At 35.4% G+C, this 27,207-nt stretch overlaps 4 protein-coding genes across 6 annotated transcripts; 3 read left to right on the top strand and 1 right to left on the bottom strand.

Moving 5' to 3' along the window:
- Window positions 1–2,646: 2,646 nt before the first annotated feature.
- LOC7460683 (uncharacterized) lies at window positions 2,647–8,117 on the top strand. Its single transcript, XM_002312204.4, has 3 exons — window positions 2,647–4,281; window positions 5,471–5,910; window positions 6,081–8,117. Exons 1-3 carry the CDS (start codon window positions 2,824–2,826, stop codon window positions 7,561–7,563), a joined length of 3,381 nt encoding a protein of 1,126 aa, XP_002312240.1. The 5' UTR covers window positions 2,647–2,823; the 3' UTR covers window positions 7,564–8,117.
- A 125-nt stretch (window positions 8,118–8,242) lies between these two features.
- LOC7498165 (pre-mRNA-processing protein 40C) lies at window positions 8,243–13,626 on the bottom strand. 3 transcript variants are annotated; one of them, XM_052454868.1, is made up of 6 exons: window positions 13,429–13,603; window positions 13,169–13,332; window positions 12,625–12,768; window positions 10,816–10,962; window positions 10,175–10,297; window positions 8,243–10,064 (listed from the first exon to the last, which is right to left on the bottom strand). In XM_052454868.1, exons 2-6 carry the CDS (start codon window positions 13,322–13,324, stop codon window positions 9,783–9,785), a joined length of 852 nt encoding a protein of 283 aa, XP_052310828.1. In that variant the 5' UTR covers window positions 13,325–13,332; window positions 13,429–13,603; the 3' UTR covers window positions 8,243–9,782. The 3 variants fall into 3 exon arrangements, 1 of the variants encoding a protein (XP_052310828.1); XR_002983503.2 differs by having other exon boundaries at window positions 9,915–10,061; window positions 10,155–10,297; window positions 10,816–12,768; window positions 13,125–13,332; window positions 13,429–13,626; XR_002983505.2 differs by having other exon boundaries at window positions 9,917–10,064; window positions 10,155–10,297; window positions 10,816–12,768; window positions 13,125–13,332; window positions 13,429–13,626.
- A 3,510-nt stretch (window positions 13,627–17,136) lies between these two features.
- On the top strand, window positions 17,137–23,591 carry LOC7460682 (tricalbin-3). The gene is made up of 9 exons (XM_024607403.2): window positions 17,137–18,292; window positions 18,511–18,752; window positions 19,712–19,730; window positions 20,242–20,441; window positions 20,983–21,092; window positions 21,190–21,288; window positions 22,224–22,647; window positions 22,770–22,897; window positions 23,308–23,591. Exons 1-8 carry the CDS (start codon window positions 17,493–17,495, stop codon window positions 22,856–22,858), a joined length of 1,983 nt encoding a protein of 660 aa, XP_024463171.2. The 5' UTR covers window positions 17,137–17,492; the 3' UTR covers window positions 22,859–22,897; window positions 23,308–23,591.
- Window positions 23,592–24,546: 955 nt separating this feature from the next.
- Window positions 24,547–25,635, top strand: LOC18101442 (S-type anion channel SLAH4). Its single transcript, XM_052455100.1, has 2 exons — window positions 24,547–24,768; window positions 25,480–25,635. Exons 1-2 carry the CDS (start codon window positions 24,547–24,549, stop codon window positions 25,633–25,635), a joined length of 378 nt encoding a protein of 125 aa, XP_052311060.1.
- The last annotated feature ends 1,572 nt before the right edge of the window (window positions 25,636–27,207 follow it).

Raw genomic sequence — 27,207 nt, 5'->3', positions numbered from 1 at the left:
CTTTAAAAATCAACTTTAAATGGAACATAAAGTTAAGGGCTATTGATTTTAATTTATGGCATGTAGATGGAGCAATTAGTTTTACAATAAAATCTTACTATTGATTTTAATTTAATGATCACGGATTTATAGAATATGATCCATTAACATGACTTTGAATATGTAAGAAGATTCTCGCGCGCGCGTGCATATACACATTTTCTCGAGTGTTATTTTTAGAAGAACAAAAAAAAAGAGAGGCCCATCATGCGAAGGGCATGGCCGAGCATCACGTGTAAAGAGCATCACTTGCAGAAACCTGCTAGGTGGAACTTGGAAGACAGCAACTCTCTATACTACTGAAATCACCAGAACTATACGTGTACGTGTGAATGCGGTGTTTGTGTAAGTGTTTTTTTTATTTTTCAAAGGATTGTTCGCTAGAGTTTTCGCCCCCTTTATCTTGCAGTCTGGTTTGGAAAAAAAAAAAAAGTATTAACTATTGATGGGATGGAATTGATAAAAAAAGAAGAAAACTAAAAAAAAAAAAAAAATGTTTTTGCTGTATCTCTCATAGTGATTTGTTTCCTTCCTTTGGCTTTTTTTTTTATTAAACTTTATAACTCACTTTTTAGGAGGGTATTTTAGTCTTGTAATTCAAATTTAAATTTACGGGTTAAATCAATTGACATGAATTTTCCCCCTTGTTTTCTAATTGATTTTTTAAACCTCAACTCAACACTAGATTATCTAAGAATTAGATTTCATGGTTTATTTTGATTTGATTTTTATGATGTTATCTTTATCTCATGACTCGGGTCACGAGCTTGAAGAGTTGATTCAAATTATTTTTTGTGTTATTTTTTAATTAATTTTTCAATTTTAATTACATCATTCGACATTAAATTTATTGGTCTATATTAACTTGAGTTATTTTCTTATCTTTTTTTTTTAACTTCAACTTTTTTATATTGAGTTTGTTAAAAACTAAATTTTATAATTTATTTTGATTTCAAACTAACATATTAATTCCAATGGATCAAATCCTATATAATACTATGTTATCTCAATATTTATAAAAAAATCACTATAAATATAATTATTTTTTACTATTCATCCAATTTATTCTAGTACCCACCAAATAAACTTATATTAAAATAATCCTTACATGTTTAAAATTATTATTTTAATAGAAAAAATATTAGTAATTACTAAGATTTTTTTTATATTAAAAAAAAAAGCTGATCTCACCGACAGTATGTACCAGTGAGGGGCAGTGATCTAATTGTACGGAACTGGGCAGCAAAGCCTTACAAAACCCTTTTTTCCCTTTCAAGTTTCAATATTGCATTTATAATTGAAACATCACATCACAAGTTCAGTTTCTCTCAGATAAAGTTTTCCAACAGTATTATCAGATTTTTTTTTCCCATCACACCTCCTTTTTATCTCTCCCATAAAATCAACACATCTACAACTTAGAGGGTGTTTGAGAGTGTGATAGTAGTTGCTTTTCAAATAGCTTTTCGTGCTGAAATACATGCCAATGATGTTTTTTTATTTTTTAAAAATCATTTTTGATATCAGCACATCAAAACGATCCAAAAAGTATAAACCACACTCAATTTTAGCAAAAAAAAATAAAAAAAATTTGAAATTCGCTGAAAAACAGGTTGAACAGCAAAGCCAAACGCTGTCTTAACATTCACTTTCATATCACGTCCCTTCCATTTTCTAGATCCAGTCTAAAAGTTAAAGATTATAGTCAAATCCAGTCCAATTCCACGTGTAGATCACGTAGCGGTGACTCGAGATCTAGATATGGACACAATTCAGCTTGAAAATTCAAAAAACTTTTTTTTTATTATTAATATGAATATAATGCAGCTTAACTTATATATATCTTAACTAATTATATGAATTTTAAAACTATTAATATAAATTTCTAGTAGTTCTAAAATTTATAAAACTCGAACAGAAAAATTTAAAAAATAAACCTAAAACTTAGCAGATGAAGCTATATCTCTATAGTTAAATTCAAATATTCAATAACCTTTGTTATTTCCACTAGGAACCAAGGATGGCAATGGATAATGGCAGGGTCAGATTTTTCTATGTTCAAGTCTGATATAAAAATATCTAAATCCACCACTCAACTTCACCTCCAATCCAGCAGACAAGATTAGATGAAAAATCATCTCCATTTGACAAATACCTAACGTGACCTGATTTTTTAAATATATTAAAATAAAAAACAAGTTTAAAAAATAAAATATTTTCATCCATAAGTCATGGAATAAAGTTTAAACTTCAAATCCATACAAAAAACCACGAGAAACTTTACTAATAATAAGATAAAAATCAATATATCGCACTGAAAGGTAAAAATACAATTCTATAAAATAAAAAAAAAATTAAAAAATCGAGTGAACTCATCACACACCCTATTTAATCATATCAAATTTAAATCGAATAAAATTTAATTCAATCGTACAAAATTGGCATCTCTGATCGAAACCTAGCTAGATGGAAAAAGGGCAAAGGTTAAACTTTAATAATGAAAAAAGAAAAATGAACAGATCACCCGTTGAATTGCAGGTGAGAGGGATAAGAATTTGGGCCGGCCCTACAGCTAAGACAAATAATTCTGGATTTCTTTCAAGCTGCAGGGAGCATTGGGCATTGTTTGGCCCATACATCCCTCAAATTCCATAACAGAGCAGATCCTTCCCCCTTCTTCCTCCGCTTCTTCTTCGTCTTCTTCTTCCCCTCTGGAACTTCACAGATCATGAGAAGAGATCAATCAAATTCATAATTCCGTTTTAGCATTTGTCTAAAACCACGATGAATCCACCAGATAAACCACTTCCAAAACCACTCTCTTCTCAAGACTGGGAATCCCTAATCGAGGATTTCCAACAAGGCGGTCCACGCCACCACAAATGGACTGCACCACACCTACTCCAATCTCTCCTCGACCAAGCCTTCACTTCTCTCCTAAAAAAAGACTTCCCTCTCAAGCTTCCTCTCCTTCTCCTCCTCGAAGAATTCTCCGAAACGTTTTTCACTCATGAAACGCATCTCAATCGCCTCCTCGAATCTCTCCGCTCCGTTATACAATCACCCCTCGACGGCGTAACCATCTCGTATTATTTAAAAGAACAATTCATGGTAAGCACCACTTCGATTTTCGTAACCGTAAACGCGCTCGAGAAATTTCACGCGCGGTTCATTGAGGGTTTGGTTGAGCTTCTAGTGTTGGTCATTAACAGGCCAAATCACAGCATGGATAGGCAATCACGCGCGATTGCGTGCGAGTGTTTGCGGGAATTGGAGAAATGTTGGCCGTGCTTGTTGTCTAATATTGGTGGGCATTTATGGAGTTTGTGTCAAAATGAGAGAAGTCATGCTTGCCAATCTTACCTGTTGTTGTTTACTAGTGTTGTTTTTAATATTGTTAATACCAAGTTGAATGTTTCGATATTGAATACTTCGGTGCCTTTAGTTCCGTTTAACGTGCCGCAATGGGTTTTGTCTGGTGGGGATGAGAATGGGATTGGGAGTAAAGAGGTGGTCGTGGGGTTGAATTATAAGGAGTTGAGGAGAGCTATGGCGTTTTTATTGGAGTCTCCGCAGGTTTTGACACCTAGTGGGATGATGGAGTTTTTAGGGATGGTAATGCCTATGGCTGTAGCTTTGGAGTTGCAAGCGTCGATGTTGAAAGTGCAGTTTTTTTGGATGATTTATTCGTTTGATCCGTTGTCGTGTCATGTTGTTTTGACGATGTATTCTCGTTTTCTGGATGTGTTTGATGGACAAGAGGGAGAGATTTTTTCTCGATTGTTGTTGATTTCGAAGGAGACACACCATTATTTGGTTTTTAGATTGCTTGCTCTTCATTGGTTGTTGGGGTTGTTAAGTAAATTGATGTTCAGTGGAGAGGTTGGGAAATATAAGTCAATTTTTGAGTTGGGTTTGAGGTTTTATCCAGCCGTGTTTGATCCACTTGCATTGAAAGCGTTGAAGCTGGATTTGCTTGCCTTCTACTCTATATGTCTTGATAGGTTGAAACTTGAGAGTTTTTCCGGTGAGGAGGTGGGTATTGGGAAATCTGCTGCTAAGCTGTTTGAAGATGGTCTGGTTTCTGTTTCGGCTTTCAAATGGTTGCCTCCTTGGAGTACAGAAACTGCCGTGGCTTTCCGTGCATTTCACAAGTTCTTGATAGGTGCCTCATCTCATTCTGACAGTGATCCTTCCACCACTAGAACACTCATGGACTCTACCATCTTCCATACCTTGCAGGTACTTTATTCTGTTCTTTTTGCTGAAATTTTATTCTAATTGTTACTTTATCTGAATAGATGTAGCAGAATCACAATATAATTTACGAAGTCAGTTGTCTTTGAATTTGGTATGTCTTCCTTTAGCATTTGTTAAAGACTTTCTTCATTCTTTATATTATGAAGTTTGACATGGAAAAACAATGGAATATAACTGAAAAAATGTTTCCGACTTATGCTCGGTGTGCTAGTTTTAAACAGAGTTGAGGATCAGAGAGTATAGGGCACTCCATTCTCAGAGGCATGTTTATAGAATGCTGTTTTTACATGTAGCTAGATCATATTCGATTGCACAAGTTGTGGAAGGACAGTTGTGTGGGAATAAACACTGTTGAAAGCATGGAATCTGAATGACAAAGGAGAAAAAATTGGCTTCAAGTTCTTGCCTTTTTGGAGCTGCTATTCCAAGTTTACAGTGCCATCTTTGAAAAATGTCTGATAAGAATTTCTATAAACCTTGTAAGAGTTTTTCATTGGTGATCACACACGGTAATATCCTGTAAGCTATGCTATACATTGAACACTTGGAAATAAAATGTTGGACCAAGAGGTAAACGCACAATGTTATTTACTTATAGTTTAGTCCTTAAATAATCTGCTATAAACATTAAAATTTTCCATTCCATCAAAAAACATGTTTTGTGGTCTGCTTTGATAAGCTTCCTTTTCCTACGTATTCTATTATGTTGGATATAACTATCAAGATTCCTGCCACATGTTTGGGCTTGAAGGAGATATATTTCAATCTCCACCCCAATTTTGAAGGTTCAGCGTGCAACTAAGGGCAAGAATAAACTTGTTGCACCGAGCAGCATGTCATCTTGAAGAATATAGGCTAGGTATTGTTGATTTTTGTAGATTAGGTTTTATAACACTTTAAATGTCTGTTTATTTCCCAATAGAAATAATAAGTATGCAGAAAAGTTTACTAGGAATTCATATCCTGGGTCTTTTTTAATGTGGAAACAGACAGGGCCTAAATTTCTCATCTTTTAAAGCATTTTTCTCACTATTTACAAGGAACATAGTGAAGCGTCTTGCCTGATTTCTTGAGTTTATGGGTTGTGGTTTCAGAAGTGGGGTGGATGGAGCTTGGCCACAAGCTGTTTTGTCTCTCATAATGTTGATGTTTCCAACTTTCTTCTGTTTAGGGGATGCTAGTGGACATGACATTGCAGTTTCAGAGATTGGTCCCTGTCATTGTTTCTTACACTGATCGCTTGTTAGGCTGTCAAAAGCATCGCTGGCTGGGAGAGCGCTTGCTTCAGACAGTTGATGAGCTTCTGCTTCCAAAAGTCAAAATAAACTATAAATTGTCTTCTTACCTGCCAATATTTGACAGAATTGCAGAAAACAGTACAATACCTCCCAGGGGATTGTTGGACCTACTTGACAAGTTTATGGTTTTTCTTGTCGAGAAACATGGCCCTGATACAGGGCTGAAAACTTGGTCCCGGGGAAGTAAAGTTCTTGGCATTTGCCGAACTATGCTGATGCACCACCATAGCTCTAGATTGTTCCTTGGGTTATCTCGCCTTCTTGCTTTTACATGTCTATATTTCCCTGATTTGGAGGTTCGTGACAATGCAAGGTATGACCAGAGAAATTGCTTGCATTTCAGTGTTGTTTAAGTTTGACAGACTCTTTCCATGTAAAATAATCAAAATCTGGCTCTGTTAACTATATGGATCTGTTTGGAGATAATTACCTATTATAATCAGTTGTCATTGACTTTTCTTCTTTAACCGTGGCTTTTTATAGGATCTACCTGCGAATGCTGATCTGTATACCAGGAGTGAAGCTTCGAGACATACTGAACCTGGGGGAGCAACTCGGTAATTCTCCATCCTCACATTCCAGTTCTTTCTTCAATGTTCACTCTCCTCGACAGCATTATCAGAATCTCAAGAAATCCAGGAACATCTCAGCCTACATTCACATTGAGCGAACAAAACCACTGCTTGTTAAGCAAACCTGGTCCTTGTCCTTGTTACCTTTGGGTGATGGGAGTGCTAAAGCTGGTTATCTAGAGAGCATAAGGGATAGTGAACCTTTGGTTGATGTAAGAGATCTGAATGGCAATGAAAATTTGCTGACTGCCCCAGAAAATGAAAGAATCTATCAGTCTCAGGAGCCGTTACGCGTAATGGATTCAAAAATTTCGGAGATCTTAGAAATATTAAGGAGGCATTTCTCATGTATTCCTGATTTTAGGCACATGCCTGGGTTTAAGGTTAGAATATCCTGCCATTTGAGATTTGAATCTGAGCCTTTCAATCATATATGGGGGGACAATTCACCTACTAGTCAGTTGGATGGAGTAGATGGTCTTCCTGCCATATATGCAACTGTCCTTAAATTTTCATCCTCGGCACCATATGGATCTATCCCATCATATCGCATACCTTGTCTTCTCGGTGAACCTCCCAGGAATGATGATATTTCCGGCCAGAGTGTTTCACTAGACATTGTTCCCATAGAAAATGGTGCCAGAGAAGAGGAAAGCTTCAGAGCTCCTGTAACAATTGATTTGGAACCACAGGAACCAACTCCTGGTCTAGTTGATGTTTCCATTGAAGCAAATGCAGAAAATGGTCAGGTCATCCGTGGTCAACTTCAAAGTATCACTGTAGGTATAGAGGACATGTTTCTCAAGGCTATTATCCCATCTGACATTGCTGAGGATGAGATACCTGCTTATTATTCCCAGTTATTCAATGCTCTCTGGGAGGCGTGTGGTGCTCCTTCCAACATAGGGCGGGAGACATTCCAATTAAAGGGGCAGAAGGGTGTTGCAGCAATAAGCGGAACCCGATCAGTCAAGCTACTTGAAGTTCCTGCAGACTCTCTGATCAGGGCCACTGAGCAGTATCTGGCACCCTTTGTTGTTAGTGTGATTGGTGAACCACTTGTTAACATGGTGAAGGATGGGGGAATAATCTGCAACATCATATGGAAGGATTCTGCATCAGATTCCTTTCTTGAAAGCACCACGTCAGTTACTGGTTTAGAAAGAGGTCCCCTTCACCTTACCTATGGTGAAGATGATGAGAGTGGAAGTTCAATAAATACTAGTAAAAGAAACATGGGCTGCTTTCTTGTATTGATATTTCTTCCACCAAGGTTCCATCTCCTTCTCCAAATGGAAGTAAGTGATCTTTCAACCTTGGTTCGAATTAGAACTGATTGCTGGCCATGCTTAGCTTATGTTGATGATTATCTGGAGGGTTTGTTTTTGGCATAGAGATGAAAGGTTTTTTCTATTAGAGTATTTCTGCACAGAGGTAGATCCCCCTCTTCTGCTCAGGGATTAGAACTCATCTAAATTTCCTCATCTACCACTTCTGTGGCTGCGGCGAGATCATTTGCATTTTGTTCTTAATTCTTTCTATGGATTGTTTTGCACAAAGAAGGGTAATTTTTTGGCACCCAAAAACAAACTGTTCTGTAAATACCCTGCAAGAGAGCCCTCGTTTTTGAATCGTGATAGTGTATCGGAAATATAAGGATGGATTTTTGGATAGCATTCATATCTTTGGCAAATCTGCAAGTTTGTACCTGATTTGTAAAGCAAACTAATAATTTTTTTTTTTCAGTAGACATTCTTTTATTATAGGGGTGAAGAAGATTTTTTTAGTTGTTAATGGAGCTTAATAGCAGTATTTCTGTATGTTCTCCGTCCTGACAATACTGTAAACTCCACAATAAGGAAAGCGAAAGGGGGAGTATCCCTTTTCCGGAGTCAGAATGCTTCTGAAGAGAAAATTTGTTGAGGTATGTAGAACTTTTAATTTTTAACGCAAGCTACGGAATTAATCATGCAGGGGATATTCAAGCAGGGGATATTTTATCAGTTAGAAGATGAATTATCATTTATTTATGTTCTCTAGGTCCTATAATCTCTACAGTGATAAACAGGAGTATAAGTATGTTGAACTTGCCAGCCAACAAGTATCTATATTGAAAGAGGTGTGTGTGTGTGTAGAGACAGGGAGCTCTGCAGTGGGAAGTGAATTGTCAATAACACTGATGTGTTTGTTCCATTATCAACACTTTGACAGTCAGATTACAGCGAACCCAAATCTCAAAATTATATGGTAGATGATGGCGTTTCCCTTGACAACAGGACGACTCTCAGCTGCAATTATACCAGCAATGTTATCCAAGGATACTTGCTCCTGATGTGGAGCAACTCGACCAAGGGATCTGCAATGTCTTCTCTCTCCCAAGGCATTTCCACATAACAGCAACTCCGATTTCAAATATTGAAGTCAAGCAATCTCGCATGTATTGCTTGCTCGCATAATTGTTTGCGGTTGTTGTTGTTGATGCTCATGCTCGCCTCTTAATCTCCTCCTCGTAGAAGTATAGGATCTCTTCTTTCCACTTGTCCAGGCAAAGCCATCTTAACGAAGTTGTGAAGGTCCAGACCATCTTCAAACATGTCATCTGTCGGCCTCTTCCCGGAAAATATCTCTTACAGGAGAATGCCAAAGCTATAAAAGCTATAAACATCACCGTATGTTTATGCCTCTCCTCCCATGCCATTGTCTGCCATTCAAGTTGTCGGTCGTCTAAAAGCCTAACTTTGCATGGAATATTGGAAGATCAGCTTGCTATTTCTTTTTTATCTGCCTACTTAAACTGGGTTTAAGTGGCTTGAAAGCTGAAAGAGCTTCTAGGCTACGGCAGTGTCACAATGGTTTGTTGGTTACCCCTAATTATTAAACTGGGAGGATTTAATTTGTTATAGGATGGGCACTTCAAGAGAATTCTAGTGAAGTAATAGGAAATAATACGAGTAAGTACCTGGAGCAACAAGCGCTACATAGAACCCTCGAATGTTCCTTGTTGAAGGTTTAGTACCGATGATTCTAGACGCCACCTTGAACAGACGAATCACAGTGGAGTCTAGAAGACATCTCGTGACGCGGACGATCTAAATGACCGGAGTATTATGTGGAGTCGAATGACGGAAGGGTCCCTCCATTCACCGGATGTCATAGAAGGGATAGATGGTGGGCGAACCATCTGCAAAATCAGAAGATCGTTCCAACCGGGTTCATATAATCACAACCCAAGGGATAGATGACATCATCTGTTATTCGGAGTTCTAAAGGCTATCTCCTTAGATTTTATCAAAACGCAAAATATAGAAAGGGAGAAAATCCTATCACCTGCGTTTCGTTGTCAGCCACTGCAGAGATCTTAGGTTGGGATATATATATATATATATATAGACAGGCGCGCAGCTAAGAGGGAGGCTCTAGATAAGCTTTTCGCTGAATTCTATCTGATAACCTGGATGACACCGCACCCACAAAAAGTGGGGGCGATAAATATCACTAGCAAAGTATCTATCGGTAAATTCAACAAGAGCCTAGTTCCTAGCCAAAAATAAAATGAGCTTATCCAAAAATCAACAAGCTATCTTCGGTCGTGTGTTCTCCTCGATTCTGATTGCTATCTTGCAGAATCATTAGAGCTTCTATTTTTCGCACCTGTATGCCTATCTTCCTTCTGATCCGGTGAAGACTTTTGCTTTCTTAACATCTCCTCCCCATATCGACGCCACAAAGTTTCCCTCTCTTTTCGAGGCATCTTGTTATACCTAGGATCAGGCTTCAGAAGACGTTTAGCAGTTGACCATGAATCAAGGACTGTTTTCCCGTCTTCTGTCTTCTGGGCTGCTGCTTCAGCAATTATAACTCCAGCTAACAAATCTTTGAAAACATTTGTACACTGCTGGGAAAAAAAATATGTCAGATGGTGAGACAGTCGCATTACAGATCCACTAAATGAAATCCATTAAGATGCCCTTTGATTATAGCGTACTTGCATTTAAGAAATATTACGTCATGCAGCATCTTGACGTGTTCCCGAAAGAGCTTCTCTATATCAGATGGATCTAAATCAGGATTTGTCTCACGTCCTTGCGGATCCTTCTCCAACCTTGGTTTCGACTCGGTCCAAGATGCCTAAGTAACAGTTAAGCCAAAAGGTCAGCACTATAGATGGGAACAAAACGAACCCAAACCCCATCCAACAATGTTCATGAAAAGTTAGCTCAGTTACACAAGAAACCTGATAGATTTTAATTATCAGAATCATCTAGTAGACTTTGTCTAATTAGTTAAGCGATAGCAGGCAGCATTGCACACTTCAGTACTCTGTGGCAAACATATTATGAAATAACAAGGACTGGCTTCCATTTTTAATTTAAACTGTAAGAAGAATAGTTTACTAGCTGATGTTGAATTTGGGTCTATGATGTTCAGTGTTTAGCAAGCACTGCATCGTACAGAGGGATCGATGGTACTATGACAGCTACAATTCAAGTATGACATTGAACCCATGCAGTCAACTAATTCAGCAAAACCTTTGCTGGAACAAGGTCTGTAACAAAATTTTAATTTTATTGGAATTGCTGAAGGTCGATTTTTTAATATTGACATGTCTGGTACCACCAGACTCTGCACAGTTATCAATAACAAACCTGAGGGTCCTTGGTTGTTTCCACAAGCAAAGCTTGAAAAGACGCAACTGCTTCATTCCTTCGAACCTTCACTCGCACGCTTTCCATTTCTTGTTCCTTTCCATTTCTTGTTCTTCTCTTTCCTTCCGTTTTCGCAACTCTCGCTCCCTCTCCTTCAACTTGTCATGAACTGAGGTGGAAGAGAGCTGGACAAATTTACATCACTCAGTTCAGAACAAGTTTCCAATTCATCACAACTCTCGCTCCCTCTCTATAATTGTTCCAATTGCTGCACTAAAGAATCCAAGTCACTGTACCACAGACATGTCCTATGAAACATATACAATTATAATGCATCTAGCTTTATCTCGTCAGACAGGGCCATTTTGGTCTCTCTTTCTTTCTTCATCTTCATCTTGTTTCTTTCTTTCTTTTTTGGAAAAAAAGAGTTGAAGAAGAAAATGTTATCAGAAGAGAAGGAAATCATGCATACAAGGATAATAAGGTATTCAAGTGTTAGAACTAGAACATTTCCATGCACGATGATACAAATTTCAAAAAGCATGCATCTCATCACCTTTAATAAAATTTATTATTTATCACCTGCATCCTCATCATTTTCTACCAATTTACCCATTTTTACATAACAACAAACAGAGAACAGGCAAGACTGAGATGGACTTTTTGGCATCTCTTATTCCTTATCACCTTGGTTCCTATCATAATCTAGCAATTTTGTGTATTGAACATGATTAATATAAAAACAATCATCAGACATGATGTAAACCACTATAGATGGTAGTAGCAGCAAGTAAAGCAACAGACCGTGTTTGCATAAAGTAGATGATTGGCAACATCAAAGAATCTGGAAATCTTATTGAATCCCTGCTGTATTCCCACCCCTCGTTAATCCCAAATATAAATATTATACCAAGCACAAGAACCAGTTCATGAACTAGAAAAAATGAACTGATCAATCCTATCAGTAAAAACTTGCAATGAACTTAGTACTACATAAATGTACAAAAGTTTCATATAATGGTTTATCAGAAAAAAGATTAAATTGATCAAGAATTGCAAACATCCAAATATACAGACTAATATTTCCAAATGTGTGTTTTAATTCTTTCCTATTAAGAGAGTTTTTTTTTGCACTAAAACTACATGTCCCTCTCTGTCTGTTTTTTGTATTGACCTGATAATCTTTCCAAAGATCAGCATTCTCCATCTAGCTTTTAAACTATACTTCACAAGTAAAATCCCTCCAAGTAACACAAAATTCAACCTTTTATTGCAAAACAAGTGACTTCCTTTTCCTTCTGATTTACTTATTTGGATCATTTTCACAGCTGATTTTACACTTTATCACTAGTTACAAAAACAAATTTCCAGACCAGCCACAACTAGCGGCTTAATTGCAGCTTCTTGAGCAGAAAAATGATTTTGCACATGGTATATACTTGAAGTTCATAATCAATTTTGCATTATTTGACACGATCATAACTCGAATATTTCCAGTGGCCTGAGATACAAATATGTGACAATCTATATAACACATGCAGAGGGCGAAGCACATGGATATTTAATTTCTTGATACTACAAATCAAATTCTTTTGTCTTTGCAATTGCTGTCAATGGATCAATAAAAACTGGGCGATTCATTGTCTTGTTAGGGTACTATTTAAACAACAACCCAGATTCATAGATTTGAAACTTTTCCTATGTTCCAAAAGCAAAATGCAGTCAAACAGCAGTTGCAATAATTACAGAGATTGTAGTCAAGCATGACAGAGAGCAGTTTCCAATATGTGCCAAGCCAATAATTTATACCTGTTCCTCCCTTTTGCCCCTTGCATCTCGCTCTGCTTTCCCCTCTGCGGCTTTTAATTCAGACAAATACTCGTTGAAGAAAACCTCTCTATCCTCATGCTTTACAGATTTGTATCTTGGGTCGTTCCTTAGACTATCCTTGACCTAAAATTAGCACAAATAACATCAATACAAGGCTATATGTCAAAAATTTAACATATAGCATGGATATGCATTAATTGATTTGAAAAAACACAAAATCATCCCTGCATAGATTCAGTGCCTCAGCTATGTGGTCGATATGCAAAAACTAACCATATTCCAACCTAGAGGCATAAAGCATTGCTTATGCTGGTTTACTTTCTTCCAATATGACCAAGTTATACACTCAATCTTTTACCCAAAACAACTTCTCAATAGTCAATTCATCTTGTCCAAGTCAGTTTTTTAAATTTCCATGCCATTCTCTCCAGGAAAGTCCTCTATGTCCTACATATCAGTCCATTCAACTATAATTATACCTAACAGCATTCAAGATCCTTGTCAAACTACACTGTGACCTAACAAGGTCCAAGATTGTCGGCGCTTGAATTGAACAGCTACTGTTTGCATTGTTACCAGCTGAATTCTCCAATGGAGGAGCATCTGCTACGACTCCGGCTTCAGTGGAAGTTGGCGGAGGCTTTACTTCTCGTCGCGGTAACCAAGCTGGCGATTCCATTATTTTATCTACAGAGTAAAGAAGCGAGTAAGAATTCAAATACAAACTGAGTGAATGGTTTTCTTGTTAACTTTGACGAGATCAAAAGGAGAGATAAGAATCACCTTTGAGAGAGTGGAACTAGTTGGGATTAAAATAACAAATGCAAAACCCTGATTTTATTTCCTTTGTATGGAATAGAGGGTGACAATAGGCAGGAGCGGAGACGAAAGGGGTGATGGGGTAATGAGAAGGGCTGTCGTATCGTCGAGTCAGAGAGAGTGTCGTTTGACTAAAGCGCGTGCTGGAACCGAACTCGTCGTCCGCTATGCCGTGTGTACGGATTATTGTATTGTACTTGGGTCGGGACGGGTCCAGCCCGGTTACCTCTTCCTTTTTAACAAAATATGGTTTTATTTGTGAAAATGTAAGGGGGGGAAATTCAGCACTTCTTCCATTGCCTTTGTTTTTATCCTTTTATCTGTTCAGGCCATGCGTGAAATCTTCACGCTTCCAGTCTCTTCTCTGGTGACTTCACATGCCAGGAGTTCTCAGCACTCAGCAACTTTGAATATGTATTATAAATCGATTAGCATGCAAAATTTAAAGAATTCGATAAGATTTTTATAGAAACGCATCCCGAGTTCAATGAATATTGAGATAATAGCAGGTGCATTGTATCGATTACAGAGAGAAACGAGGTGTCAGATGTCGTTTTTTGTTTTCCATCGAGAGATAGACAGCGCATTGGGTTTGAATACATGCATGAACACGTCGAACCTGCAAGGCGAGGAGAAAGTTGTGTTCACAGATGCTTCAGTCTGGAGTCTGGACTTCCATTAATTGTCAAATTTCCTGCACAAGAACTATAGTCTATCTTAACTCGATAATTACCGTTCACGTTAGGTTTGATATTTGTTTGTTTGATATCTTGATGCATGCTTTTAAAGTGTATTTTAAAAAAAAATACTTTTAAATATTTATTTTTTATATTAACATGTTAAAACTATTAAAAAGATATAAATTTAATATTTTTTAAAATAAAATATAATTTTAAAATAGAATGAAAAATCATGAAACAGTAATAGATCATTTGTGCGCGGTATGCGGTATGTCGTGGATTAAATTAATTAACTCAGTATTATTTTATTGATTTAACATATCTAAATGTTACTTGAGCTGAAATAGTAGTTAGACTTAGTAAATTTTAAAATGATATATTTTTAAAATAACATATTGATATAGTGATATATTAAAATAATCTAAATTAATTTAGATTAATATATTAAATTCATAATCAAATTATAAAATTATAATAATCTCTTTAAATAAATAAAAAATATAAAGCTATTACAAATTAACTCCATTTTTCATCGAATATGATCAAGTCTAGACTACCAAGCAACTATAGTAAAATAAATAATTTTATTTTGTCAAAACAAGAATAAAGATGGATCATACTTCTCGAACTCATGGTAGAACCCATCCTATCTTTTATTAAACGTGCATTGTAGTCAATAATTAAATCGTAAGCTTTCTTCCAGGAGAACGGGCTTCGAGAGGGCAAAAAATTTCAAAGGCAGCACATTTTCATTAAAAAAAGAGAGAGTAAGATCAAACGATTAAAAAAAAAAGAGTAAAATCAAACGAGAGAGACGATGAGTATCACAGGGATGAAACATGATAAAACATGAAAACAATATGTTTTAATTCTGATGAGTATTGCTTTTAAACTTGTAATGTACGTAGCAATGAATATAAATCACTATTTTTCACTCTAGTTTATAACGAGTATTTTTCTAAAACTAGCTTAGAAGTTGGAATGTTAATTTTCTTACTCGTTAATTAAAATCATGATAAAAAAATATATGTAATCTATATAATTAATTGCTGAGATAACAATATATATATATATATATATATTACCATTCAATCGTCATCTTTTTATTAATTTTTTATTAAATCTAATACATATTTGACGATTCTTGCTTTTACACTCAGCATTGAAAAAAAAGTAATAAAAGTCAATGGTCCATATGTGAATGCAAAGACAAACAGTGAGATGCTTGGAAGAAACACCCGGTCAATTTACTGAAAAATAGTTTTTTTAAAAAGTAAATTCTAGAAAAATAATCTATTTGTTGATATTTAATAGTATAATAAAAAATAAGTTGGAAAATATTTTATCGTATTTGGTTATGTTGTGAAAATGAGCTGAAAAATAACTTATTAATGTTTTATTTTTTTTCATGTTTATTAAAATAATGAGGAATAAATCTTACAAATTAAAAGGTTGAATGTGAGTGAATTTGAAAAAAAAAATTCATAAATTATCTCAAATAAAATAAATAATAATCAAAACAATAAAGATTAAATATAACAAATAAAAAAATTAAAAGATAAAGAAATTAAAATAATAATAATAACCATAAATTATTTCAAATAAAATAAGTAACAATCAAAAGAATAAGGATCAAATTTGATAGATAAAAAATTTCAATTAAAAAATGATAAGCAAATAACAATTATAAAAATGAGTACCAAAATTAATATAAAAATCAAATTATAAGGGATGAAATTGAAAAACAAATATTCAAAACAATATATATATATATATAGAAAAAAAAATTTGAGAACCAAATTTGATATAATCGGCAAATAATATGACACTTTTAAATTTTTCATAACTCTCGTAAAGTACTTTTCGTCCAAAATAAAAAGAAAATACTTCTTTAAAAACCAAATAAATTTTATTTTAACTGTAAAGTATTTTTTGTTTATCAATTTTTTAATAATAAATAAACATAAAAAAAGGTTTTAAATTTATTTTTTTAAATAATTGCTTTCCGCCGAACAATGCCGTAGTCTATGACTCCAATATCCTCTGTCTAATGCATCCTTTCATTTAAAAAAATATTAATTGAAAATCATATATGACAACACAACACGTTTTTATATCTCAATAGCTATTTAACACGTGTACTCCCTCGCCTGCGAGAACATGACGCGGCAGCATTTTTTTATTTTAATAAAATAATTATTTTCTAATATAAAAATATCAGGATGCCCAGAAAGATAAAAAAAAAATCATGAGCATGTCTTGATTTTATCATTTTTAAAGGTATAATAGTATTGTTACTGTATTTTAATTCGTGCAAAACATAAAAAAACCCTCAATTAATAATTTATTTTTTCACTTAAAGGATAAATAAATATTTTAATTATTTCAATGTTCTTAAAAAAAACTAAAAAAACCTTTAGGTAATAGCTTAAAAAATTGTTAAATATAGGGACAAAAATGTATTTTTAATATATAAAAAAAATAAAAAATACTAACATATACCTAAACAACCTTTTAACAATTAATAAACCAGTTATAAATATCAAAATATCATCAGTATCATTGTTTTTTTTTTCAACTTATGGGTAAATAAATAATTACACTGCAACAATTTACAATAAACTATATCTACCACTATAATAAAAAACACACGCAGTTTAGAGTTTTTATTGATTTTTATTATTTTATCAGGTAACACATATTAAAATACATTTTGAAAAATAAATAAATATTATTTGTGTATTTGATAATTTGATAGATGTTTTTCATAAATATTTTGTAATTAAAAATATATTATTATAATATTTTTTAGTTTTTTTATAAGTTTTAATATTAATATATTAAAATTATAAAAAATAATTTAATATTTTTTAAGAAAAACATTTAATTTAAAAAACAATTCAAACCGAAAAAACAAACTCTCTAGGCGCGTCGGCCCCGACAAGCGCGGAAAAATCCAATTAAAAGCGAAAATTGCAGCTTCCACGTCTTTCTCATTTTTAGAGGCCTTCAATCCTGCGTAATCAGAAAACCAGCTTTCCCCGGCCAAACCCACGAAGAGAGAAAGAAACGCTTTTTCTTAAAATTCAATCTCCTCCTCTAACACTTCTTCCTTTTCTTCTCCAATTTCTTTTCATGGACTTTTCAACTACGACTCTTCTTCTCAGTTACCCCAAACTCTCTAGATTAAGATTTTATTGATTTCACTTCCAGCTCTCCCTTTTCAATCCTTACTAGTAATAATAATATTATTATATATATATTAAAAAAAAAATTTCTATGTTCCCAGGCAATGATCCTTCTTATGCCCTTATCACAACTGGGGCACTGATTTTTTCCATTTTCTAAATGACTTCACAGTCTTCTCCGGCAAGCTTCAGTTCTTATCAAATTCTCCCTCTCCTCTGCCCTTGCAAATCCTTCCATCAAACCAACTACCCGTCACTTCCCTTCTCTAAAAGGAGGAGGAAAAAACTAATCACCGACCTCACACACCAAAATTTCAGAAGAAAGTTCTTAACTTTCCATGCTTGTGTCTTCCCAAACGACACCAGAAATAGCAATGTAAACATTGATGAGCTTTCAAAGGGGACTAAGAGGTTTGTTTTCAAACGAATTGCTAATGAACTGGAGACCGGAGAACTATCCCAAGAGCCATCGATTTCGAACTTCACTGGTTTTCAAGAGGATCCTATCGTGGGAAAGCTAAGGACTCAATTGGGAGCGATACACCCGATACCTTCACCTCCAATTAATAGAAATATTGTTGGGTTATTTGTGTTTTTCTTTTTTGTGGGTGTTGTTTCTGATAAGGTATGGACTTCGAGGAAGAGAGAGAAAAGCAATGAGGAAGGGAAGCGTGCTGGGGCGTGGCCGCAAGTGCCCACCAGCTTTTCCTTGTTTCTGGAGAAGGATTTGCAGAGGAAAGAGTCCGTTGAGTGGGTTAATATGGTGCTAGGGAAGTTATGGAAGGTTTATAGAGGCGGGATTGAGAATTGGCTAGTTGGGCTATTGCAACCTGTTATTGATGATTTGAAGAAGCCTGATTATGTTGAGAGAGTTGAAATCAAGCAATTCTCTCTAGGGGACGAGCCATTGTCCGTTAGGAACGTTGAGAGAAGAACTTCTCGCCGCGTCAATGATTTGCAGTAAGTTAGCTAGCTATTTGAAGCAGTTATGATAATGTTTCAGAATTTTTGTAATGAATTATAGTGGAAATTCAATTGTTAATCTGTGAAAGCTTTTGATTGATTTCCATTGCGCAAAAGCATACTGTAAGTGGTCGGCAGCCTTGCTGCCATGATCACTGAGATTCAGCTTTGTTAAGAAGCAAAGTTGATTTATGTTCTCTTTTCATGATATTTAGGTATCAAATAGGTCTCAGATATACTGGTGGCGCTCGGATGCTTCTAATGCTATCGCTAAAATTTAGCATTATCCCCATTATGTTGCCAGTCAGTGTTAGAGATTTTGACATTGATGGTGAACTCTGGGTCAAACTGCGGTTGATACCAACAGAGCCATGGGTGGGAGCTGCTTCTTGGGCTTTTGTGTCACTTCCGAAGATCAAATTTGAATTGTCGCCATTTCGTTTGTTCAATCTAATGGGTAGGTCATAGATATGGTCCAAAAGGAGCTATTTCATCTATTTTATTGGCCATAAAGGAACTATTTCATCTATTTTATGTCTTAATAATACTTGCATTTGGATTCATTCAGCTGTAATTCACTAAGTGGTCAAGAATAAAAGCCAGTCGATGGAATGTATTAATGCATAAATTGCTTCATTTTCTTGTAAATGATTTGCACCTAATTCACTAAGTGGTCAAGAATAAAAGTCAGTTGATGGAATGTAATTATTGCATAAGTTGCTTTCTTTTCTTGTAAATGATTTGCACCTCCTTTGTTGGCCCTGGGAGATCTAGGAAAATGTGGCATTCTGAATTAATCCTACATGGATAGCTAGCCATTATACTACACTTACTGATCATTGGTGGTCTCAGTTGTGAGCATGTTATAGACCTATCTAGGGTTTTTTGAGGGCATGTTGAAACTAGAGGAGCACAGGATTAGCCATAGAAAATATCCTTCCTTGCATTCGGAGATAATTCCATGTTCTCTCCAATGGTTGTAGTATTGCATTGAAGCAGATGTCAAGTCTTACACCTTTTGATGTTCAGAAATAAATAAAAAAAGAATCAGGCAATAATGAATAAAATCTGGTTTTTTTTTTTTTTTTGAGAAATAAAAAATCAATTTCTAGTGTCCATTTCCACTTAAAAATAAATGCATTTCATTGATTTAGCAAACCTGGTTGAAAGATACACAGAACATGGATTATGTCCCATTTGCTATCAAAGAATGCCTGTGCCTGAGTGATATGGAAACTTGACAAAAATATTGGATGATTGACAAAACCGAACATGATTTGAGATTGTGGACATACTGCCAAGCTCTTCTTTTTTAGTCCCATGTGTTTATCTCTTGTATTTTAATATCTGATATTGGAAATTCTAATGCAACTTTCTTCTTCTCTAATCTTCTATGCATGCATCGGACAACACCAGCAATTCCAGTTCTCTCATTGTAAGTGGACTTTTATCGCCATCCATTTTTCAGTTCTCCCTGTATTATTTCTTACTGTAATATTATTGCCTCCAGGCATAGTCTGTCTTTGAAAAGTCAATCATCGCAGAGCTTCAAACTTAATATGGTCAGATGACTTGGAATGAAACCAGATGGTATTTTAGGTTTTAGAAGACGTAGTGTACTGCGAATGATAAAGTCTGTGCATTCTGTTAATTATTGCGTTCCCTGAAGCAAATAATTTGATGCTTTATTACAAATACACTTGCTCTGGAAACAGTAAATAAGTTGGTTGAATTTAGTTATTAGCCATCCTCTGGTTGCTAGCCAATTTATCTTCGGAGCTTGAAGCCAGTGCTCTCTCATGTGTCAGGAAGATTTTATTTTGTTTGATAATAACAACAGCAGAATGCATCAAAGGAGAAGGTCCATAATAGACGCAGAATATTTTTTTGAGGGTTTTACTGCCTTTTCCTCCCCCTAACTTAAATGGTTCATTTCATTTTCATAGGTTTCTGAAAAAACTTCTCACTGAGGATTTGCCTCGACTGTTTGTTCGTCCAAAGAAGATTGTTTTGGATTTTCAAAATGGAAAAGCGGTTGGGCCTGTTGCAAATGAATCAGGAGAAATGCAAGAAGGAAACGAGGATTTTGTTGGAGAACTATCAGTGACTCTTGTAGATGCTCGAAAACTTTCCTATGTCTTCTTTGGTATAAATTACTTCTAGCTTCTTCAGTTTTCTTAAAATCTATCATGCATTAGACAAAAATAAAATATAATTATTCAACACTGGTATTACAACGAGAATTCTTGCATGCAATTTTGAGTAGTTAAATCTTGCTCAACTATAGTTTATTATTGAGTGCTAAGGATGCCTATCCTTTAGGTTGATTTTTTCTCTCTCCATCGACATAGGATTTAAGCTTCCACTTGATTTGTATCTGACACATGTTTGGATAATTGAATAAGCACCGTTCTTTGTTTTTCTGTTAGCTAGAAAAGCAGAGGGCTGCTATACATTTGTCTTTTAACCCATTTACAAGTATTTCAGTATTTTGTTTGTTCTGATTCTTTCACATTGATTTGTACTCTTAAACACGCATACTGCATTTTGTTGATGTTATTAGTTATGGGTCACAATCAGAGCACTATTGCTTCCCCTAGCCTGCAATTGGTCATGCCCCTTGATTAATTCTCACATACATTTTGTATTGCACATGCAGTACTCATCGATTCCCTGTTGTTTGTCAGGTAAAACTGACCCTTATGTTATTCTGAGCCTGGGAGATCAAATTATGCGTAGTAAAAAGAACAGCCGAACCACCGTGATCGGCCGTCCTGGTGAGCCAATTTGGAACCAGGTGATTCTCCATCTCCCACGTTACATGTATTTACAAACACCTTTTGTCCTCCAGAAACATTTTTCTTGAGGTAATTGTGTTTTATGACTTTGGCCAGGATTTTCATATGCTTGTTGCAAACCCCAGGAAACAAAAATTGAACATCCAAGTGAAAGACTCTCTTGGATTCACAGATTTAACTGTTGGCACTGGAGAGGTAAGCTATCTTATTCCAAAAAACTCTTTTTTTTTTGTGAAAGTACAAAGTTGTCTTTCATGTTTTCTTCGAATGGCTCTCTTAGTTGAATGGTTGATCGCATAGAATATAGAGGTTTTTTTTATTAGACATAACCTCTGCAGTGGGTTATTGTATGCATAAGGTTGCATGCCTAAAATTTTTCTCAAGCAAGCGAGATAACATTAAATATAATGAATAAATAAAAAGTTAGCATATCTAATCCTGCTGCAAAAAAAATTAGCGTAGAATATTGATATTTTGATATCCAATCATATATGTTTGGTTTTGTGCTTTGTAATGATATTATAATTTCTTTTCAATTTATACTGGAATTAACGATAGTATTTATATTGAAAGAATTGATGTTCATAGTAGATTCTATTGAAGCTGCCTGCTTGTGATTGTAGTATTGGTAAAGAGAAGAAATGTTAGGTGGTTGTTGTACAAAAAACTTACTTTTAATGGTCTTGGTATTAGTTAATGTTTCATTGCAGTATGGTGACATGGTGATTCCAGGGATTGGATTAATCATGGTGCTAATTGGTGGTGGCAGTGATGGCAGTTGGCTGGCATGGTGATCATGGAATGGTGGCAGTGGGGTGATATGATTGTGTGACGGTGGTCAATGTGGAGTCAGTGATTGTGGTGGTAAAGATGATCATGGTTGTGTTTTTGGAACAGTGGTCAGATAGGTGGTAATAGCAAATTTAGGACTTGATGTGTTAGGGACCATATCCATAATTGTCTATCTTTTTTTTTATTCTAGGAATTTTGTTTTTTGGCCTTCATACTGTAATTTGTCTGCATTTATTGAGCAATTTGTGCATTCATATGAAATTTTGATTGCAATTTGTTGAAGTTACATTCTTTCGTTTCTCCTGGATATAGCTTTCTAAATTCTATAACATTCACAGGTTGATCTGGGATCTCTGCAAGATACTGTACCAACTGACAAGATTGTGGCTTTGCAAGGAGGTTGGGGATTGTTCAGAAAGGCTTCTTCTGGGGAGATACTTCTTCGACTAACTTATAAAGCATATGTTGAGGATGAAGATGATGACAAGTATGGGGTGGAGCCTGTTGATACAGGTGCTTCAGATGATGAGTTGTCTGATTCAGATGACTCAAATGCTATTTATGAGCCTAGTAGAAGGGATTCTTCTAATGAGATGGATAAAGAGTCATTTATGGGTGTTCTAGCAGCTTTAATTGTGAGTGAGGAATTTCAAGGAATTGTGGCATCTGATACTGGAAATAGCAAACTTTCAATTGATGCCTCAAGTCTTAATGCTGAATCAATGCCCTCGGATAGTAATAACAGTTCTGAAGGTTCTGCTGGTAATTTTTTATTGTCTCTTTATTAGTCTTCACGTGAACATTTGATTCGTAAAGGTACCATATATCCAAGGTTGGTTTAACTTATCTCACGATGCACTTTTTTTGAAAACTTGTTATTGCAGGATCAATCTTAGTTTGGTTTGCAGTGATTACAAGCATATTAGTTCTAATTGCTGTCACTATGGATGGTTCAAGTTTTTTCAACCCCTGACCTGACTCGATAAAACATAATATGAGCTTGTTTGATCAGGTAGTTCTGAAAACTCATTTCCACTTTGTTTCAGCTTGAATTAGAATCATAAATATAAGCTTTCTATTAAAGTCTAGAAGTCCAGGAGCAAGTGCCACGACGCAATAGAATTCCACAATCCAGAGCCAAGCCAAACAAGTTCCCATATATTTGTGGCTTGGCTTGCTGTTTGTCATATGATCTTTGAAATTTTATACTTCAAAATTAGAATGCTCATTTCCATGGGGCCGCAGCTGATCCTATTTTTTCATGCAAATTATCTCGAAGTAAATGATGTAAGAAAATAGTGTGGATAAATATCAGTTCAGTTTATGTGACACCTCCTTTTTTGCATCTCTTTTTGCTTATTTGTTACTGAAGCATCTTAAACTGAATTAGACTGCTTGGTGATGTAACTCCTTTTTGTGCAGGTTGCAAAACAATCCCCTTCTCGCCTATCTGGGATCATTTACAAAGTTCCTTTTTTTGGTCCTCTCACTTTTTTTCCCCACAGGTCATTCTCAATGTATATTTATGGTCTTTAGCAGAGGAATATTCTGTTAGCGGCAAGAAAGTTTTGGCTTCTCTAATGTGAGGCATTATTAGTGTTATTTTCCTTGCTGATATATTCACTGTTCACATACATGATGGCGATTCATTTGAAACCCTCTCAATAAAGTTTTGTCGATGAGATAGATTGGCCTTTGATCCAGAATATTGTCGATGAGACAATATAAGAAAATGTAGCTCTTATCATGTGCCTATGGAAGGAAGGAAAAAAGATAGTTCAATTGCATGGAAAACAATAAGCTTCAAGTATATGAAGCTCGCCAGCCACCTTGGACCAATCCAGGCTTCCTGGCTATATATAAGGGATAATTTTTATATTTCTAGCCACCATTGCTCTTACTCCCTATAGAGGGATGTTTAATTAACAAAGGAGATTTTGAAAGAATAATAACATTAGTATCACTGTATTTGTTCATTTATCTCTGATGAATGAACATTACATTTAGTATTATAAATGAGAATGGGCGTGAGCCGATGAAATGGGCTTCGGCACCTACAAAAAAATCCCTCATCTAGGCTAATCTTAATTTTAATCTCCCCGCTCTTGTTTGAGGAGTGTCTCAAAGTGGCTCCAGAATTTTGGCTCGCCATTATCAAGTTTTAATGTTTAGGGGAATTTGTACTTCAATGTGTCTCCACCAAATGAACCGATAGCTAAGATTATCACAAGATAAGTATAAGGTTTAAAATCCTCATGAATTCTAATTTGTTCTTAACCCGGCTATACGAGGGAACTTAGTATTATTGATGCGTACATGTTAGTTCACAAATACTCTCGGTTATGAAGGGAAAAAAATATAAACAAAATGAAACAAAGATTGAGTTTTGGCAACCACGACGTCTTTTATAGTAATTATAGTTGTTTCTTACATATATATTCGATAAAAATTGTAATTAAAAGTACTGTTAATGGTTGCTAACCATTTCAAATAATTAACCGAGTTGGGGAATACCTCAAAGCATCGCTACCAAGCTCCTTCCATGGTTGCCTATACATCGCATGAGAGAATGAATTTTTGTCTTTACCATTCGTTACTATTTTCTTAAATATAAAACCTTTTTTAATGCTCAACTTGGTTGGTGCTCAAGCTGCAGCTAATATGGGGTGGAAAGAGTGCTGTTTTCTTGTTTTCACTTGGCACGGTCCGTTACTTGGTGCTGTTTCCGGTGGTGGTAGGCTTCCAGCTATGTCAAGGCCAGTTTTTTTCTTGTTCATTGCAGCACCAAGTAGGGAAAGCTTGGCTTGGGAATCCATAAATGGAGCTTTTGATACTGCATCAAAGATGCTCTTCTTTCTCACCCTCTTCCTGCTCACTTCTCTGGTAAGGAAAATCTTAAAATGCTGAATTAATTAGAAAATGCGGCCAAGAAAATGACCGACTTTGGAACTGTTAATTACATAATAACCACACAAACATTATTCGTTGAGATTTATAATCCTGTGGTAGGACTTGGGAGTTGCGTGCTTTCATTGAATACTAAATTAAATATATATGAATATGAGGCAGGGACCATGCACCCACTAGGGTTTGGTCTTGGATTTTGTTTGATATTATGACAAAACCGTAAAGCTGGTGAAAGCTTGCCTGATTTCATTGTTATGTCTACTTGTCTAGAGTTATACATGCTGATTCCCTCAAACAAGAATTAATGGAGACCGGTGAGCTATTAATTTCTCATTTCATGGGATATTTCGATTATCTGACCCGACTAATTCTCCGAGATAGTAAATATAATCTACGCTAAGTAAAACCTTAAACTAAAGTTCACTAGCATGACTGAAATATAAAATCATTTGCAGTGGTAAATGGTATTATCAGGATTCTAATCTTGATTCTTGCAGACCGAAACTGTCTAATTCATTAATGGTGCAAAATTGGATCTTTCTTTGTTTGCTTGTGAATTTGCATAATTTAATTCCAATTTATGGCTAATTTCTTGACATGTAAAGCAGATCTGTAGACCTAATCTCTTCAAGAGATCCATGAGAAGGTTCAGTGTTGTGTGGTGGGCTTACTCGTTTCCATTGACAGTCGTTGCTAGCTCTCGCTTCAAGGGATTATGCAGAAGAAGTGAAAGGGAGGATCGCAAATGCTATAATGCTTCTCCTTTCCGGGCTCGCCATCTTGGCCTCGCTTAGTTTATCTGTGTTAACTGTGTTAAACTCTAAAACTGCTTTTGCACGATAATGATCCAATCTCAAGTACTCTTCTCAATCAATTGCCAACAACATCAGCAGGACCAGCAAGGCCAATAAGATTCAGCGCTTATTGATCCCAAGCAGCTTGAAATTAAATTTCACACGCCTGTTGAACACTTGCAGAAAATGATGCTGAGATTAAAAAAAAAAAAAAAAAACCATACTTTCAAAGGTATATTCTATGAAGTATATAAACGTTCCATTAGAGAAACTTCACCGTATATCCCCATTTTTTTAGGAAGTTTCTGATATTTTTATCTAAATAAATTAGATTAGATTTAGTTGATATGATAAAATAAAAACTTGATGTAATTGAAGAGTGTGTAACTGTGTAAAATATAAATAGTTGTCTCAAGTTCATCGGTTGTTTATCTATTTGCCAGAGAGGAAGAGATGTTGTCTCCTTTGGTCCCATTATCGAAGCCAAAAAGGTCATCTCACAGTCACTGGATTTATTAGTGTTTGAAATCAGAAGGTAGATACATGGATGACGCAGTTGCACACATAAAAATGAGCCATTAGCTGTTGACCCTCCAACTAGATCCCAGCTGCTTCTGCCAGACATGATCCAGTTCTAGGTAGAATACAGCTCGAACCAACTTAGTTGTGATTTCTTCCCCAAAAACAAGTGTAGAAAATGAACATTTAAAAGCCTGAAATAATGAAAAACCCAGATTAGCGGGGCACGTTCATGAAGTTGATGGGCGTAGCATGGAGGATCGTGGAGTTCATTTACATCAATCACCACAGGAAACTATAATCTAATTAGAAACATGTCCTAATCAATAATGGATTAGGTTGTTGTCTTTTATACATGGCTGGATTTGAACACTGCTAATCTAGTGTCTGTCACGTCGTTGCCCATCTCAAGCTGGACCAGGTTGCTTCAAATCAAATCAATGCTCTCTGTCCTGACAACAGGAAATGATGACGTTCTGTTCTGGCGAGACCCTTTTTTAATGTTCAAGACGTTATTTTCCACAAGTTCAGATTTTGTACTAAAAATGTTGGGAGAAAAGTTTGACAATGACCCAAGTCTTGAAGAGAGCAAGTATACAGTACTTAGCATCGATTGTTGCTCATGAATACAAGACACTGAGATCAACGCATGTCTTGAAGAGAGCGAGCATGCAGCTCTTAATTTCTCGAAAATTGGGTCACTGTTGACATTGATTGTTTCTCGTGAAAACGAAGACACTACGGTGTTTGTTTACGCGGTAGCTTCTACTTTTAAAGCTCACCGCGTAAACTTTACATTGAGTGTGTTTGGTATTGTGGTAGCTGTTGTGGTTGTGGTTTGAAAAAAGTTGTTTTATAAAAAGTACTTTTAGTTGAGGTTGGTTTGAAAAAATAGATGTTTGGTTAAAACTGTAGTTGAAATTGAGGTTAAACAAAAAGTAGTTTAATGTGTTTGGTTAAGAATGCTTTTGAAATTGAGGTTATAAAATAATTTTAAAAAATATATATTAATATTGATGATTTTTAATTTAAATATTGTAGATTTAAGTACTGCAATTACATCATGAAATAAATAATACTTTATATAAAATATTTTTTATTA

This window comes from Populus trichocarpa, chromosome 8, assembly GCF_000002775.5.
Source record: "Populus trichocarpa isolate Nisqually-1 chromosome 8, P.trichocarpa_v4.1, whole genome shotgun sequence".
NCBI lineage: Eukaryota > Viridiplantae > Streptophyta > Magnoliopsida > Malpighiales > Salicaceae > Populus > Populus trichocarpa.
This window is presented reverse-complemented; position numbering and strand designations above follow the sequence as displayed.